Here is a 14030-nt window from a genome sequence, read left to right as displayed (position 1 = left end):
ACAATCGGTGGCGCAACAAGCTTGCCTCATGGCCAGCACCGCGGGATTTGCACTGTATTCGTATATGTGCGTCAACGCTGGTGGCACGTATGCCGAACGCCTGCTGCAAGTGAGGCGGCTGTGTGTGCAAAAGTGCAAATGTGGAGGCGAAGTGTGGGTTGGTGAGAAGGTCTACTTGTGGACTCGTTGCGGTGGTCCCAAGGCACGCAGCACACTGGTGAGTTTGTGTCGAGAGTTTCTTTTTGAGTGCCAGCAGGCAGTGATAAGGCTTGAATGACAATTGGCTGAGCCAGAAGCCTGCCAGATAATGGTGGGGGACTGTGCTGGCACCTTTAGTGTTGTGTCTGCAGCTTAGGCTGCTGTACTTTCATTAATTATTTATTGTGCTTAGTGTATTGTCCAATGAAAAGAACCTTTATTTTTGTTGTACTTCATTTCTCGGTGAATGGAAAGGTGCAAAAAAAAAAAACGGACGAGGGAAGCGTCAAGCACATGCACAACCTTGTCCTATATTTTGCACTATTCTGTTCAAAGAAGCTGTCTTACTGGCTTGATGAGATGAGGACTGTAGTTCAGTACTTTATTCACTTATTTTCATAGACTAATCATTCCTACCAATGTGAAGAACTTGTGCAGTGCAGCTGATGCATGAACTCTATCACCCAGTTCATCCAACTGGTCAAGTGAACTTCCTTCAGTGGGCATGAGCACATCATAGCCAAGCAAAGATAGGCACAGTAATAATACACCTAGTGATAAACACGGAAGAGTCCTGTGATTGTCTCTATCTTGATCAGTGCATGCCTTTTGTTCACAAACATAGAAGAAAACTGAAATGCCTTTCATGATTGGCCCACTGTTACGCGAGAATAATAATATAGTTTCAAATCTTTAACATTACACTGACGCACTACCCCTGTTGCTTTGGTGCAGAACTCAAAAGTGCAAGTTGAGAATTCATATTATTTGCAAGTGGTCAACCTTTTGCTATGGAATTAATGAAAATAGGGTTTTTAACATCAACTATCTTTTCAATGTTTCTGATTATGTGCTGATTGAAAGAATTGCAACAAAGAAGACAGACTGGACAGAGGTTAACGGGACAAAGCGCAACTTTCACAGCTGAAAGTTGCACTTTGTCCCGTTTACCTTTGTCTGTATGTCTTCTTCGTTGTGATTCTTTCAATCAGCACATAATCAAAAACTTCAACGTGAACAAACTAGCCCCAATAATTGCCTTATTAGGTACCTGTCTTCCTGAACCAATTGACAATCAAGCATTTTTTTTTTGTGTCCCTTTAAATGAACAATCAAATAAAAGCACATGTTTTGACAGACTCTGTGATCGGCGCATGTGTGCACTATCTTTGCAGGACCTGGAGGCTTCTCGGGAGAATGCCATCAATGGGGGCGAGGTGGAGGGCTCAATTCCAGCGGTGCCCGAAGACAAGGATGACCTCAGCGAGTACAAGTTCCAGAAGTTTGCGGCCACCTACTTTCAAGGAAGCGCCAGCCACCAATACCAGCGAAAGCCTCTCAAGAACTCTCTGCTTCCCCTGCAGACACAGGGTGACACCATGGTGAGCATACCCTCAGATTCTATTTTCATTGCATACTGAAATCTCTTGAGTTTCTTAAGGGTAGAAGAGATACACCATTACCGCTGTCATACCAGCCATCTGCCAGCTAAAGAGTGAAGCTGGCATGTGTCTGAGATAATAACAGTTGTAAGTGATATGAGCTTATGTGCAACTGAACACTCAACTAGGCTTAGTTAAATTCAAATTCAACATTCAAGTAAGTCCTGTATATAAAGGGACACTAAAGAGAAAAATGATTTTTCTCATATTAGTAGATTACCCTTTCACAATACTAAAAGCACCAGTTCTTGCCACGACAGAACGTCTGGTAAGAGAGAAAACATGTGAAACGGAAATGTAGGTGGCAGTGCCACCTTAAAGTTTCTGCAACAACTCGCTGCAACATCCTAAATTTTGATGGTGTCTATCGTAAAATTCTGAGCAAGCGCCCCCCTATGGTGAAGGATAATCCGCCCACATTTGGACATTTGGAGGGGGGGTGCATGCTCGGTCCCCGACTGAAGTTCAAGATAATGGCGGTAGAGCCGCTAAAAATAAAAAAATGCCCATCCATGTTTCTAGTGAAATGCTTTATTTATTTACTGTATTTATTCCCCCATGTCACTGTCAAACCATTGAAGCAGCGACCGGTTTGACCAAAAATTGGGGGACCCTTAAGCTTCGCCTTTAAGAGTTGAACGCGATAGCGAAATCCGGCCCCTAGTGCGCTTTTCAACCACTAAGTGCATACTTATAAATGTGTATTGTTACACACACACATGCACGTACGCGCGCGAATTTTACAGGCTTTCGATCTAAAGCAAGAGTCGCATGGCCTCCAAGATATACGCCGCGCGTCGGCCCTCTCGGATGCCATGAAAAGTCGAAACATATTTCTCACAATGCCTCACAGATGGCAGCACATTATCTAGCGTTTGCTGCGTTGGCTTGATATGTTTTCCTCTAGATGGACATAGTTGTCCATTTTTAGAGCTGTTTGAAAGTTCGTGTGTGTATTTAGCGGCGATGGCTGCACTATCCCGGCGTTTTTCGACGTAGTTTGATGGCCTCGCGAATGCGCCTACCGTATGGGCTCGTTTTCGTCGTGACACCTGCCGAACAAAATGCGTCGAGACTCCTTTCACTACATGACATTTATGTAGTGTTTTTGTCCGAAGCAGCTGCAAGCAACATCGTGGCTTTGTGGTAAGACACCTGCTTGCCACGCGAACGGCCCGGGTTCGATCCTCATTGGGACCGAAGATTTTATCGTTTATTTTATTTGCTACTTTCTCGATTTTTCGCTCACAACCAACGGTGCCGACGCCGACAGCGGAATTTCTGCGACACGAGCTCTCTAACGCTACCGCGTTAATATATACATATACACACACACACACACACACACGACCGGCCACATGATAAGGGAATTTCATAAACAACATTAGATACACATTTAGTGTACTTAATCTTGTGATTCTTTTTACACAAGTGATGCTCGTCTTGAAAAAAAGGTGGCTGCAGGGGAAGGGGGGGTACATGCTCGGGTGGGGGCACTTGCTCGGGTGGGGGCACTTGCTTGGCATTTTACGGTACTAAAGCCTACATTGATCTTAATTGGTAAAAATGAAGTTCAGTGGTGCTCAACGTGACCTGCAACACGGGAACACGTGACCTCACGAGGTCAAAGATTGCACATGGCTTTAGCTTGCCCTCATTTCCACAACTAAATGGCATTTTGTTATGCGGGATCACAGCCAATTGAGAGAACTGCATGTGATTAGTATATATAATATTTAACAGAAGCAGTTAACGCCACCTTGGGGCACTAAAACGTCAAAATACTTCTGGTGAGAAATTGTAATAGAAGAGTGACTGAAATCTGTGCGTTCTTATTGTCACAAATCAGATCTCAGCTGTATTGGCTGCGGAATACTGTTTATCTTGCACCCCCGCCTCCGAAATTTCTTGCACCTTTCTTTCTTTTTTCTTCCTCCCCCTCTTCTTTTTCTCCCTCCTTTTTGATGATGCTTTTCAACTATGTTTTCAGGCTGCCTTGGCACTATGGATTACAATTTTGCGATTCATGGGTGACCTGCCGGAACCTAAGTTCCATACCATGGACAGGGTATGTTACTGGCCATATATTGTGTTGGTGCACCTGCGTGTTTTATTTTTTTGCTCCTTTTGTCACAGTTATTCATAATGAAGAGCCTATATTGTTCAATGCAGGACAACTCATCTGTGATGAGCAAAGTCACTGCCACCTTGGGTCGCAACTTCATCAAGACCAAGGACTTCCGTGAAGCTCAAATGATGGGTGTTGACACAGTAAGAATGCGCTTCTTCTTTTTTTTTCCGGCTAGAAGGAAATGCTACAGCATCACAGTGTGTTATATTGATATACAATAACGTAAAATTAGCATTTACTCATTTTATAAAGCTCAAAAATACTAGCACTCTGCCCTTTCGTGCCTATGTCGAATCCTCAAAAAGCTGCATTATGCAGGCAATAGAAGATCTGTCAAACTGCACCATAATGAAATGTGCTATCCCAAAGTAATGGATATGAGGAGGTAATCGCAATTGCTCTTGAAATTTTTGTAGAAATTCATGCACTTATGGCTTTTATTTAGGGACGCAAAATTTTTCTGCAAGTTAATGTAACAAACTTTCTTTTTAGTTCGTAACGAAGATTGACTGACCTTTTTGTATCATTAGGCTGCAATCCACGATAGACTTGGAAGACGAAGTGCATTACGAACACGACCTCTGCTGTCATGTTCTCAGCGATCGATCAGCTTCTCAACATTTCAAGGCTATGCCGGTAGAGAGCCACAACTCTCTCAGTGCAATGATAACTTCAGGTGTGCTGCTGCTACTGCATGTCAGATGGATGGAGATCTTTTTAGCGACAGTATTCATCTTGCCAACGAATCTACAACAAAGAACAGTTTTACTTTTTTCAGCTAGCTGTGCACTGCAGACTTGTTCATTTGCATAGGTTTCGGTTGATTCACTGATAGCTTACTGCAGCTTCCCACCCACCCGGTGGGCAATGTCCACCATATCAGCGGACAGTGGTTAAAATGAAGTAGTTTCAGTTCCCTTTTCAACTTTATTACAGCGAGGTTGTACGGATAGGGGCGCAGCCACCATTAGACTTGCATAGTAACTCAAGTGCGGTATCACTGCTTTTTGTTTACTACGGACATACAGTCTTTTTAAAGTGCTCTCTTTGGTGCTAGTATTTTTTATAGCATTCATGAGTAAAGCAAAGGTGCAACAACCATGGCATGCACGTTCAGGCTAATTCTAATTACTACTGCACAGTACAGGTGATATTGACAGCATCAGCAGCATTAGCTGGGCAGAAGAAAATGCCTGTTGGTTCTCTTTCCCTTCAAGGACTCGTATACCAAGCAGAAGTCTCGTAGCATCCGTAACAAGCTAGTGTCGCTGACCCTCAAACGCAAGAACAAGATCACGGAAGATGTGAGGCGCCACCTTCAGGAAGAAGAGCTGGCAGCCGACAACTACAGCCACTGGCTCGAGAGCCGGCCTACCTCCAATCTGGAGAAGCTGCACTTCATCATCGGCCATGGCATTCTGCGAGAGGAGCTCAGGTTCGATGTTACAGTCATATACAGTAGAACCCCGCTGATACGTTTTTGAAGGGACTGTAGGAAATAAACGTAAGAGACGGGAAACGTAAGAGCCGAAAAACAGGAAAAACGGCAAAATATTTAGTGGTACAGAATTTTATTTCAATTCTTACGAGCAGCACGAAAATTGGCGCGCTCAGCCGCGATCTAGTCGATGGATAGAAACGCGGAGCTTAGGACGGCCTCATCCACAGAAATGTAATCAACGTATGTGATTTTTTTAACACCAACAGCTGTAGGTATGAAAGAACTAAGCACACGCAATCACGACCGGCGCGGCGAGTCCGACCGCGAACCGCACGCACGACCATGCGAGCTCCAACCAGCTCGAACTCCTCCCGTTCTCCGACAAATAACGATGATGATGAGTCTACGCCAACGCGATGGCAGAAGTGAATGCCAATCTCAAAGGCCTTGCTTTCGCAAGCAATTACGTCATACACGCCATGTTTGTGCAATACAAGTCTCAAAGGCTATGCTTTTGTCAATAGTAAATGCCAATCTCGAAGGCCTTGCTTTCGCGGGCAGTTACGTCATAGACGCCATCTTTGCAATTTGAATCTCGAAGGCCATGCTTTTCTTTGCATCAACTGAAAGATTCTGTTGCTTGCGCCTCTCATGCGGCTAATATTACGGTCAAACGAGGCCAAGCTGCGTGAAAATGCACCATGGCTGCTCTCTTTGGTAGTCACTCGGTCGGCTCCGAGCGCACTTCGCGACGTATCATACGGGAATGGTCCGACAGTTACGACGTAACAGCGGGGTTCCCAATACATTGTATCCTATGGGAGCTATGCCGGGACCGGCGGAAAACGACGTAACAGCCGGGAAAACGCAGCAGTGAGGAACGTAACAGCGGGGTTCTACTGTACAATGATATGTCAAGGCCTGAACACACTAGCGGAAAAACCCGCACGCTGCGCCGCCGCCGGCATAACGCGAGCCTCCAAAGCTGCCGCACGGCAGGATTTTCATGCCACCAGAGGAATGTGTCTGTGTGCCATTTTTCGCAGCAAACCGCACGGCGCCTTCTGGGTAGACCAATCAGAGCGGCTCCCTCGCCCCTTCCATACGTGCACAATCGATATAGCAGGGGGACCCGGCCAGGCGCTGATTGATGGGGAAGCTCCTTTAGCACTGGTTTGGCTTGCTCAGGCTTCTGGGGGCCAACATAATCTTCTCCAGACTGTTGTAAATTGGCATGACCCCCCAAAAATGCGCCTTGGAGGGAGCAGCTCGCTGCGAGCTGGTGTGACCACACGTCTCAGCAGCGTTTCTCTGTCGCCGGCGCACAGTACGCATTCTTCTGCTACTGTGTTCGGGCCTTAATAATTACATTTTTGTATATGGTTAATTGTTGCCTAATGGGAATATAGATCCATAAAAAGCTATGTCTTCCCTCCCCCCCTCCCATCTTTTTTTTAACTTTTTGCTTCGGAGCATCATTTGCATGCCACAGCTCTAACTGTATAAAAATTGAGGCATATGTGAATCCCCTGTGGGATATATTCATCACTAATAGTGTAATGCAATTATGCCACTCCAAGTAAACAAAGCTCGCATTTGTTCTTATCTTTGTGGGCTCTTTTACTAGAATGAAAGTACACCATGATCTTAACTGGCTGTATTTGCAAAAACGGACTGACTATGTCCTTGTTTACATTTGTAAACTGTAATACTATTGTGTGGATGCATTTGTGATTGCAATGGTAGCTTGGTTTGTTGCAACTGTGTGTAATGGTTTTCAACAAAGAAGTTCTTGCCTGCCAAAACTAAAACAACCCATTCAAGCAGTGCTTCCTGTAGCTGAAGAAACCTTTGAAACTGGAAGTTGTAACTTGCCGAGACGAGTTAGAATGGGCAGTTAATTGCAGTGCTTCTTTTCCACAGGGACGAAATTTACTGTCAGATCTGCAAGCAGCTGACTAACAACCCAGAGAAGAATTCCCATGCCAGGGGCTGGATCCTGCTGTCACTCTGTGTTGGGTGTTTTGCTCCCTCTGACAAGGTAGGAGTTAAGTCTCTAGTAGATTTCTGAAATGAATTTCAGGCATATTGTAGTACAAAAGTACACTTATTCGGATACTGACCATTTTGTTTATTTGATCTTTAAAACGTAATAAAAATTAAAGCATCTTCCTTGCAATTACCTGCTATCATGGCTGTGGCATTAAGCAGCTGTTCACAAGGTTGCAAGCTTTATTCTCAGCCACAGTGATCGTATCTTGATGGCGAAAGAATACAAGAACACTGGAGTACTTAGATTGAGGTGCACAATAAAGATTCCAATGCAATCAAAATGAAATTGTACTGCAAAATTAGTTGTGGGCCATACAAAAAAGCTGCTTTGTTGCAATGTTTGAACCTTTACAGAATCAACATTTTGAAAAAAACTTGTGCTCTACATTGCCTGACGGTTTGCAAGTGTTATCTCCGAGCTTTTTAATGTATAATTCCAACAGTATAGCCACGCAACCTAACTGAAGTGCTTGTCTCAACACAGTTTGTCAAGTACCTGCTCAACCTGATCAGGGAGGGCCCACCAGGCTATGCACCGTACTGTGAGGAGCGGCTACGGCGCACCTTTATGAATGGCACAAGGGGCCAGCCGCCATCATGGCTGGAGCTGCAGGCCACAAAGTCTAAGAAGCCCCTAATGCTGCCCATCACCTTCATGGACGGCAACACTCGAACCCTGTTGGCCGACTCGGCTACTACTGCTCGTGAGCTCTGTGCACAACTGTCTGCCAAGATTGGACTGCGGGACCAGTTTGGATTCTCCCTCTACATAGCTCTCTTTGACAAGGTTAGATATTTTCAATTGCTTTCCAGGATTTAAATTTGCACATCTTAAAGATGCTATAGTTTTTATATACTGTAGGGAAAGGGAATGTTGTTTCATAATTTCTAAAATGTATCAAACGAAAACATAGCACATGAACGTATGTGCCAGCAAGCTACATTGGACGAAACAAATGTGCGTACTCTACACTCTAACTCCTCTGTGCTTCATTCAGTCTGCCACATGTTCTTCATTCTTGTAATTTACATGTACATTACATGAAGCATCCATGTAATTTTTCTTTCCCATCAGTTTCTACTTGTCAACCGTCATGCTTTCAACAATGCACAAAATATGAATGAACATCATGGGTACTGTAGTACATCCTTATGTAGAGCCTTCACAAAAAGTTTTAAAGCTACTCTGCAAGTGAGCAGAGCAGTTGTCACCATGGGCTATGGGGGAGACTTGTGACACATCTGATGTTCTGAAGCTCAGGAGAGTGATGAAACCATTGAAGCTTCCATGCATTATAGGTTTCTTAGGGATTCTGTCTAGAGACTAATAAAAGCTCTGATGACTCAAATGATCACCTTATAGCTTTTTCCTGAAACTACTTGAGTGGATCGATGCAATTTGCCGTGCAGGTTTCGTCACTTGGCAGCGGTGGAGAGCACGTGATGGACGCCATCTCGCAGTGCGAACAGTACACGAAAGAACAAGGGGCACAGGAGCGCAATGCCCCCTGGCGGCTATTCTTCCGAAAGGAGATCTTCGCGCCCTGGCATGATCCCACTCAGGATCCCGAAGCCACCAACCTGATCTTCCAACAAGTGGTTCGTGGCATCAAGTTTGGGGAGTACAAGTGCGACAAGGTACTCAGTGTGCACCTGCCACATAGCAGTTAGATTGCTTACCTACTGTTTTGATGAATGTGTCTTCAATGCTTCATGGCTTCTCTCCCAACAGGAGGAAGATCTGGCCATGATAGCAGCTCAGCAGTATTATGTTGACCACGGCACGGAGCTGAACATGGAGACTCTTCTGGCCTTGTTGCCGACATACATCCCCGACAACTGCCTCCAGGCCAGTGACAAAGCTCTGGAGAGGTGGGCTGGCCTTGTTGTGCAGGCACTGAACAAGGTTTGTCTCACAATTAGTCATACCTAAAAAAAGCTTTTTTTTTTCTTTTTCATGTCGTGCTGCTTAGCATGATAACCGGGCAGCAAAGATCATCGTTTACTTTGCAGTAGTTAGTTCTTTGTTGGCAGAGTGCATTGTGTGTATAAATTGCAGTTTGTGGCACATTCCGCATGGGGAAAGGGTAAGCTAAAATTGCAGAATGCAGCATTGTTGGTGCAACTAAGCTGGAAATCATCATGCTACATACTAATTTGGTGTGATATTACACATATATTTTGCATGAACGGCGTAAGCCAGCATCACCACATCGGCTCACAAAGCGTTTTCTCAGCTCAGTGAATCAGGCTTTCTCCACATAGAGACCACATTTTATCAAACATTGCTCTGAAAAATTTTTCAAATCAAGCAGTGATGGTTTTGAACTGCATGGTTACAATTGCCAAATAAAATACTATATGCAGAATGAAAGTCTACCAAGGATACAGGAATGTACAGATACACTAGTAAACTCGCCAAGTACAAAAGTTTAGATGATGAAAGCAGCCAAGTTAGTATGTTCAAGTTTTAATTTATTGATGTTTGCGCAAGATAGCTCTGTGACAAATCTGAACTGCTGTGTTTGTGATGCCCGAGTGTTGTTTTACTTATCAGTGATGTTACGAAGGCAAAATTATTGATAAGAGAGGTGAGACGTGGACTGATACCATTATTATTTTTCTTTGTCTGCATCTTTTTGCACTTTGAATTATAAACTTATTCCAACTTTCCCAGTACTGCAATTCTTTCTCTCCTCCATTTTAGCATGAAGCTCATTTAAGCTGTAAGAACTGTTTTAATAACAGGTTTAAAGTTTGAATTGACAGAAGATACATTTCAATTGTAAATCTCGCCTGCATGCATTTTGCAGAGCTACTTTTTCCGAGAGAGAGTGCCCCCTCTGCGTGTGAAAGAAGATGTGGTGGAGTACGCGAAGCTCAAGTGGCCACTCCTCTTCTCCCGCTTCTACGAGGCCTTGCGCTCCTCAGGTCCCCACCTGCCAAAGAATGATGTCATCATTGCCATAAACTGGACAGGCGTCTACGTCGTCGATGAGCAAGAGCAAGTGTTGCTCGAGCTTTCCTTCCCAGAGATCACCTCAGTTGCCAGCCACAAGTGAGTCGGTTAGCGTTGACGTATAAAGCATCTGCATTATGTACCTTGTGCATTGCCTTATCTGTCTTGTGTGTAGCCTTACAGTGTGAAACGCTACATATAATAGGGCTAGCCAATTCGGCTGCAGCTCAGTTGGCTGGCCCCCCTTCCAGAAATACAAGAACCCTAGGGTTCTTGTATTTTTGGAAAGGCTAATGTATTTGGATGAATGTGACAGATGATGTGTTCTTTTATGTAGCTATTTGTCTAAACCTGAGCTTCAGGCAAGCAAGTACAAAGCACAACACTCCTATAATAGAATGTGCGGATTTGACTCAAGAAAGCAACAGCCTACATCGTTTTATATCATTTGAAGCAACAGCAGTCCAGTCAGAGCAGCGTGAGAAAGGAGCCTGTACCATTGGAAGATCTCCTGTGATGTACCTCATATAATTGTGAACAATCCAGAACCGTATACCTAGCACCTGTGTGTTCGTGGCAAGTTAAAAGCCAATAATCAATCAAATCACACAGTCGTGAACTTGTTTTTTGTTTGCAGGGGCAATCGTCCCTTCTTGCAGAGCTTCACGCTTAGCACTGTGCGTGGGGAGGAATTCACTTTCCAGTCTCCCAACTCCGAGGATGTGCGGGACTTGGTCGACTTCTTCCTGGAAGGTCTCAAGAAGCGATCCAAGTTTGTCATTTCCCTACAGGAATACAAAGGTGCGTGAAGACGAAGTGTAATTTCATTCCAAAGTGTATAATTAGAATGTACATAGTGCCATAACTGCTGTCAATGACATGCAAGTTTCTCCTTTTTTTTTAAATTTGCAACACTTTTTACGAGGGGTGTTGAATGTATCTTGTACGAAATATTTTTCGAGAACAATAAATTTTCTGAAGGCACGTTGTATGAGTATAGTTGCACAACAGTAAAATGCAGCTCCTGCCTCACCTTTGTGTCCTTCTTCAACTCATTCATGGGCATAGCCAGCATTCTCTTTCAGGGTGTTTCGGTCCCCTTATATGTATGTTCATGTGCGTGTATATATTATACATGCAAACATTAAAATTATCAGGCAAGGGGAGTGATTAACTCCCTAATCCCTTGTGGCTACACCTTTGAAATCCCTCATGGCTGCACCTGCCATGACTACACAATGCCTGCCATGCTACATCTATTATTGCGCTGAGCCTTGACCTTGACATCGGGTGGAATCTGTTATGCCACCGAATCTTGGAGGCCTGTACATAATATCATTGCAGTGGTGTTGCTCCCCACTACCGCAGTGCATGATTGCCTCATCATTGCTGTTTTTTTTTACCGGCTTTTACTAGGGTTCTTTTGGTCTTGCTGTCAGACTAAACCCAATCAATGGTCATTGTGTCGATAAGCACTTAAATATACATGGAAAATAAATGACTAGGATTTTTAAAGGTTAAAGGAAAGAGCAAGCAACAGCTGGAATGAAACTGTAGGCTGGTAGCTGTAGGTATTGTGGTACTATCTGGCTTCGGTGTTATGACAGTAGCATCACTTTCTAGGGACCAATTCGCTGCTTCCAAAATGTGTTGGTAGGCCTCGTTAATCTTGCACAGTATTCCGGATTAGCGTGAGCAGTGGCTAGATGCTTCTTTTATGTATCTATTGCAAACTACCCTGCATTCCATCTTTGCTTTGCCTTGCACATTTTATCCCATCTTCAGGGGACGCAGCAAACTACTTAAGCTTCGAACAGGGTGACCTCATACTGCTGGAGGACAACATGTGTGGGGAACACGTGCTTAATAACAACTGGTGCACAGGTAAGCTCATACGGTCGTGGTGCCTATTACCCTTTCAGTATTAATTATGTCTACACAACTGTTTGCGCCCTGGCCACAAAAGTCGACTTCAACTAGCACACAACTGACTATTTGTGAACAGTGAGGCAATTAAGGTATACATGACCTACTGTACCAATGTGGTAGGTCATGTATGCTTTAGTAAGCAAAGATTTAAATGCCTGAAAATAACTGAATGAAAGCAAACGAGTTTGATACAAATTATGTTTTCAAAAACCAGTATTAAGTCACAGATAGTGGTACCAGCCATGGCCATGACTAGTTCAAACAGTAATAATTACATTTCATTCCAAATAAAGAAATTGCGATCTAGGGCTGTAAATATGATTATTCTGTTCCTCTGATTCTGATTCATTCTTATCCATCAAAGTGAGTTGCCAATACCAGTGACAATACGTGCATAATGAAAGAAATTGTTAGATAATATGGCCACTAGAGCAATTCTGGTCTTCCTTCTGTAGAAATGCGGCCCGAAATGACAAAGAAAGCACAAAGCCTTTGCATCTACATGCTGACATTTCTGATGACATAATCTGTTTTTCTTAAGAGTGGCCAAGAATGTTACAGTAGACTATCTTGCCCTTTCACTTTGATTATAGATACCGAAAGTCTTCGAAGCATGCATTTTATTAGGAAAATAGAAAAAGAAAGGCTTTCTTTTTATTTATTCTTCAGGTCGTAACGAGCGGACAGGCGAGAAGGGTGACTTTGCCTCAGACTACGTGTACGTGCTGCCTGCGCTGTCGAAACCGCCAAACAACATCCTGGCACTGTTCACTCAAGACGGTGCAGAGAATGGCAAGAAGCTGTTCCAGCACACACAGACCAATGGAGTGGAATCTCGGGAGCATCCACACACTTTGGAAGAATACGCGCTGGACTTCTTCAGGTAAAGCTTCAGGCCACTGAAACCGCTCGTCATAAACAACGTATAAATTCCTGCATTCGCGAACCAACCTTGCACTTATCTCTTGCTTTCCTCATCGTTTTTGCGACCTTATAACGTGTTAAGGGCACAACAGCGGCAAGCTGAAGATTGATTTCTGAACACTGGCCTAATTTGTTTATGAAGCATGTTAGGGGCACAGAAACTGTTAGGAAAACGAGAGATCGAGATAAGGTTAGCCTGTGAATACGAACCCAAGCAACTGCTCTTTAGGTGTAATTCTGCTTAGTGGCACGTAATCTGCAGTACTGACAGCCAGCTGAACACAGTGTACCTGGTTGCTGTAGTTACAAAAGGTAGCTCTCATTGTACACTGTGAATATTTTCGATGTCACGTTCTCGTAATCTTTGGGGTCTTGTAAAATCCTTACAGAGAACCACTTTAAAATGTCACTGTGGTGGTGCCTTATTTAACGTAATGACAACAGTTCCGCACACAGTATAAAATGAAAAGATTGCGCAAGTGAAAACAACCAGGAAAGTTCTTGCATTGTTTTTTTTTTTTTGGCATTAGGCATAATGGGTTTTCTAGTTTGTGACCCCTTTTTTCTTTTGTCTGTATCATGTGCTGTTTGTGTTATTGGTCATGGTAAACTAACCCAAGGGGCCACATTAGTGAGTGTCAAATTATTAAGGCAATTATCCTCTTTTGCAAAGCAAGAAACATAAAGGCAGGTTATTACAATTTAAGTAAACATGCATTTATAATAGCTGAGTAAAAGTTTTTTATGGCTAATTTGTACAGCTTTTGAGAGACAAATTTCATTGTACAAGTATACTACAGCTGGGGGAGCTTCATAATCAGCTATGGGATTAGTTAATTTTGTCTTTACTGAAATTTGTCTTGACTGATTAATCACAATATTGATAATTTGGGCTTGGTGTAACATTATGAATCAAACAGCGTACATAAACGACTAGGACACAGAACGGGAACA

At 43.6% G+C, this 14030-nt stretch overlaps 1 protein-coding gene across 1 annotated transcript in view; it reads left to right on the top strand.

Annotated features, from left to right (window-relative positions):
- LOC119387061 (myosin-VIIa-like) overlaps nucleotides 1-14030 on the top strand; it is a 142884-nt gene that overhangs the window by 111560 nt on the left and 17294 nt on the right. The window contains 12 exon segments of the mRNA XM_049413356.1: nucleotides 1374-1580; nucleotides 3631-3708; nucleotides 3813-3911; nucleotides 4989-5206; nucleotides 7136-7253; nucleotides 7749-8051; nucleotides 8675-8902; nucleotides 8997-9170; nucleotides 10078-10322; nucleotides 10861-11024; nucleotides 12009-12107; nucleotides 12822-13035. Of these exon segments, the coding sequence (XP_049269313.1) occupies nucleotides 1374-1580; nucleotides 3631-3708; nucleotides 3813-3911; nucleotides 4989-5206; nucleotides 7136-7253; nucleotides 7749-8051; nucleotides 8675-8902; nucleotides 8997-9170; nucleotides 10078-10322; nucleotides 10861-11024; nucleotides 12009-12107; nucleotides 12822-13035 (2147 nt within the window).

The sequence above is a fragment of the Rhipicephalus sanguineus genome, chromosome 3 (assembly GCF_013339695.2).
Source record: "Rhipicephalus sanguineus isolate Rsan-2018 chromosome 3, BIME_Rsan_1.4, whole genome shotgun sequence".
Taxonomy (NCBI): domain Eukaryota; kingdom Metazoa; phylum Arthropoda; class Arachnida; order Ixodida; family Ixodidae; genus Rhipicephalus; species Rhipicephalus sanguineus.
The sequence above is the reverse complement of the archived record's forward strand: the minus strand, read 5'-3'. Positions and strand labels throughout refer to the sequence as shown.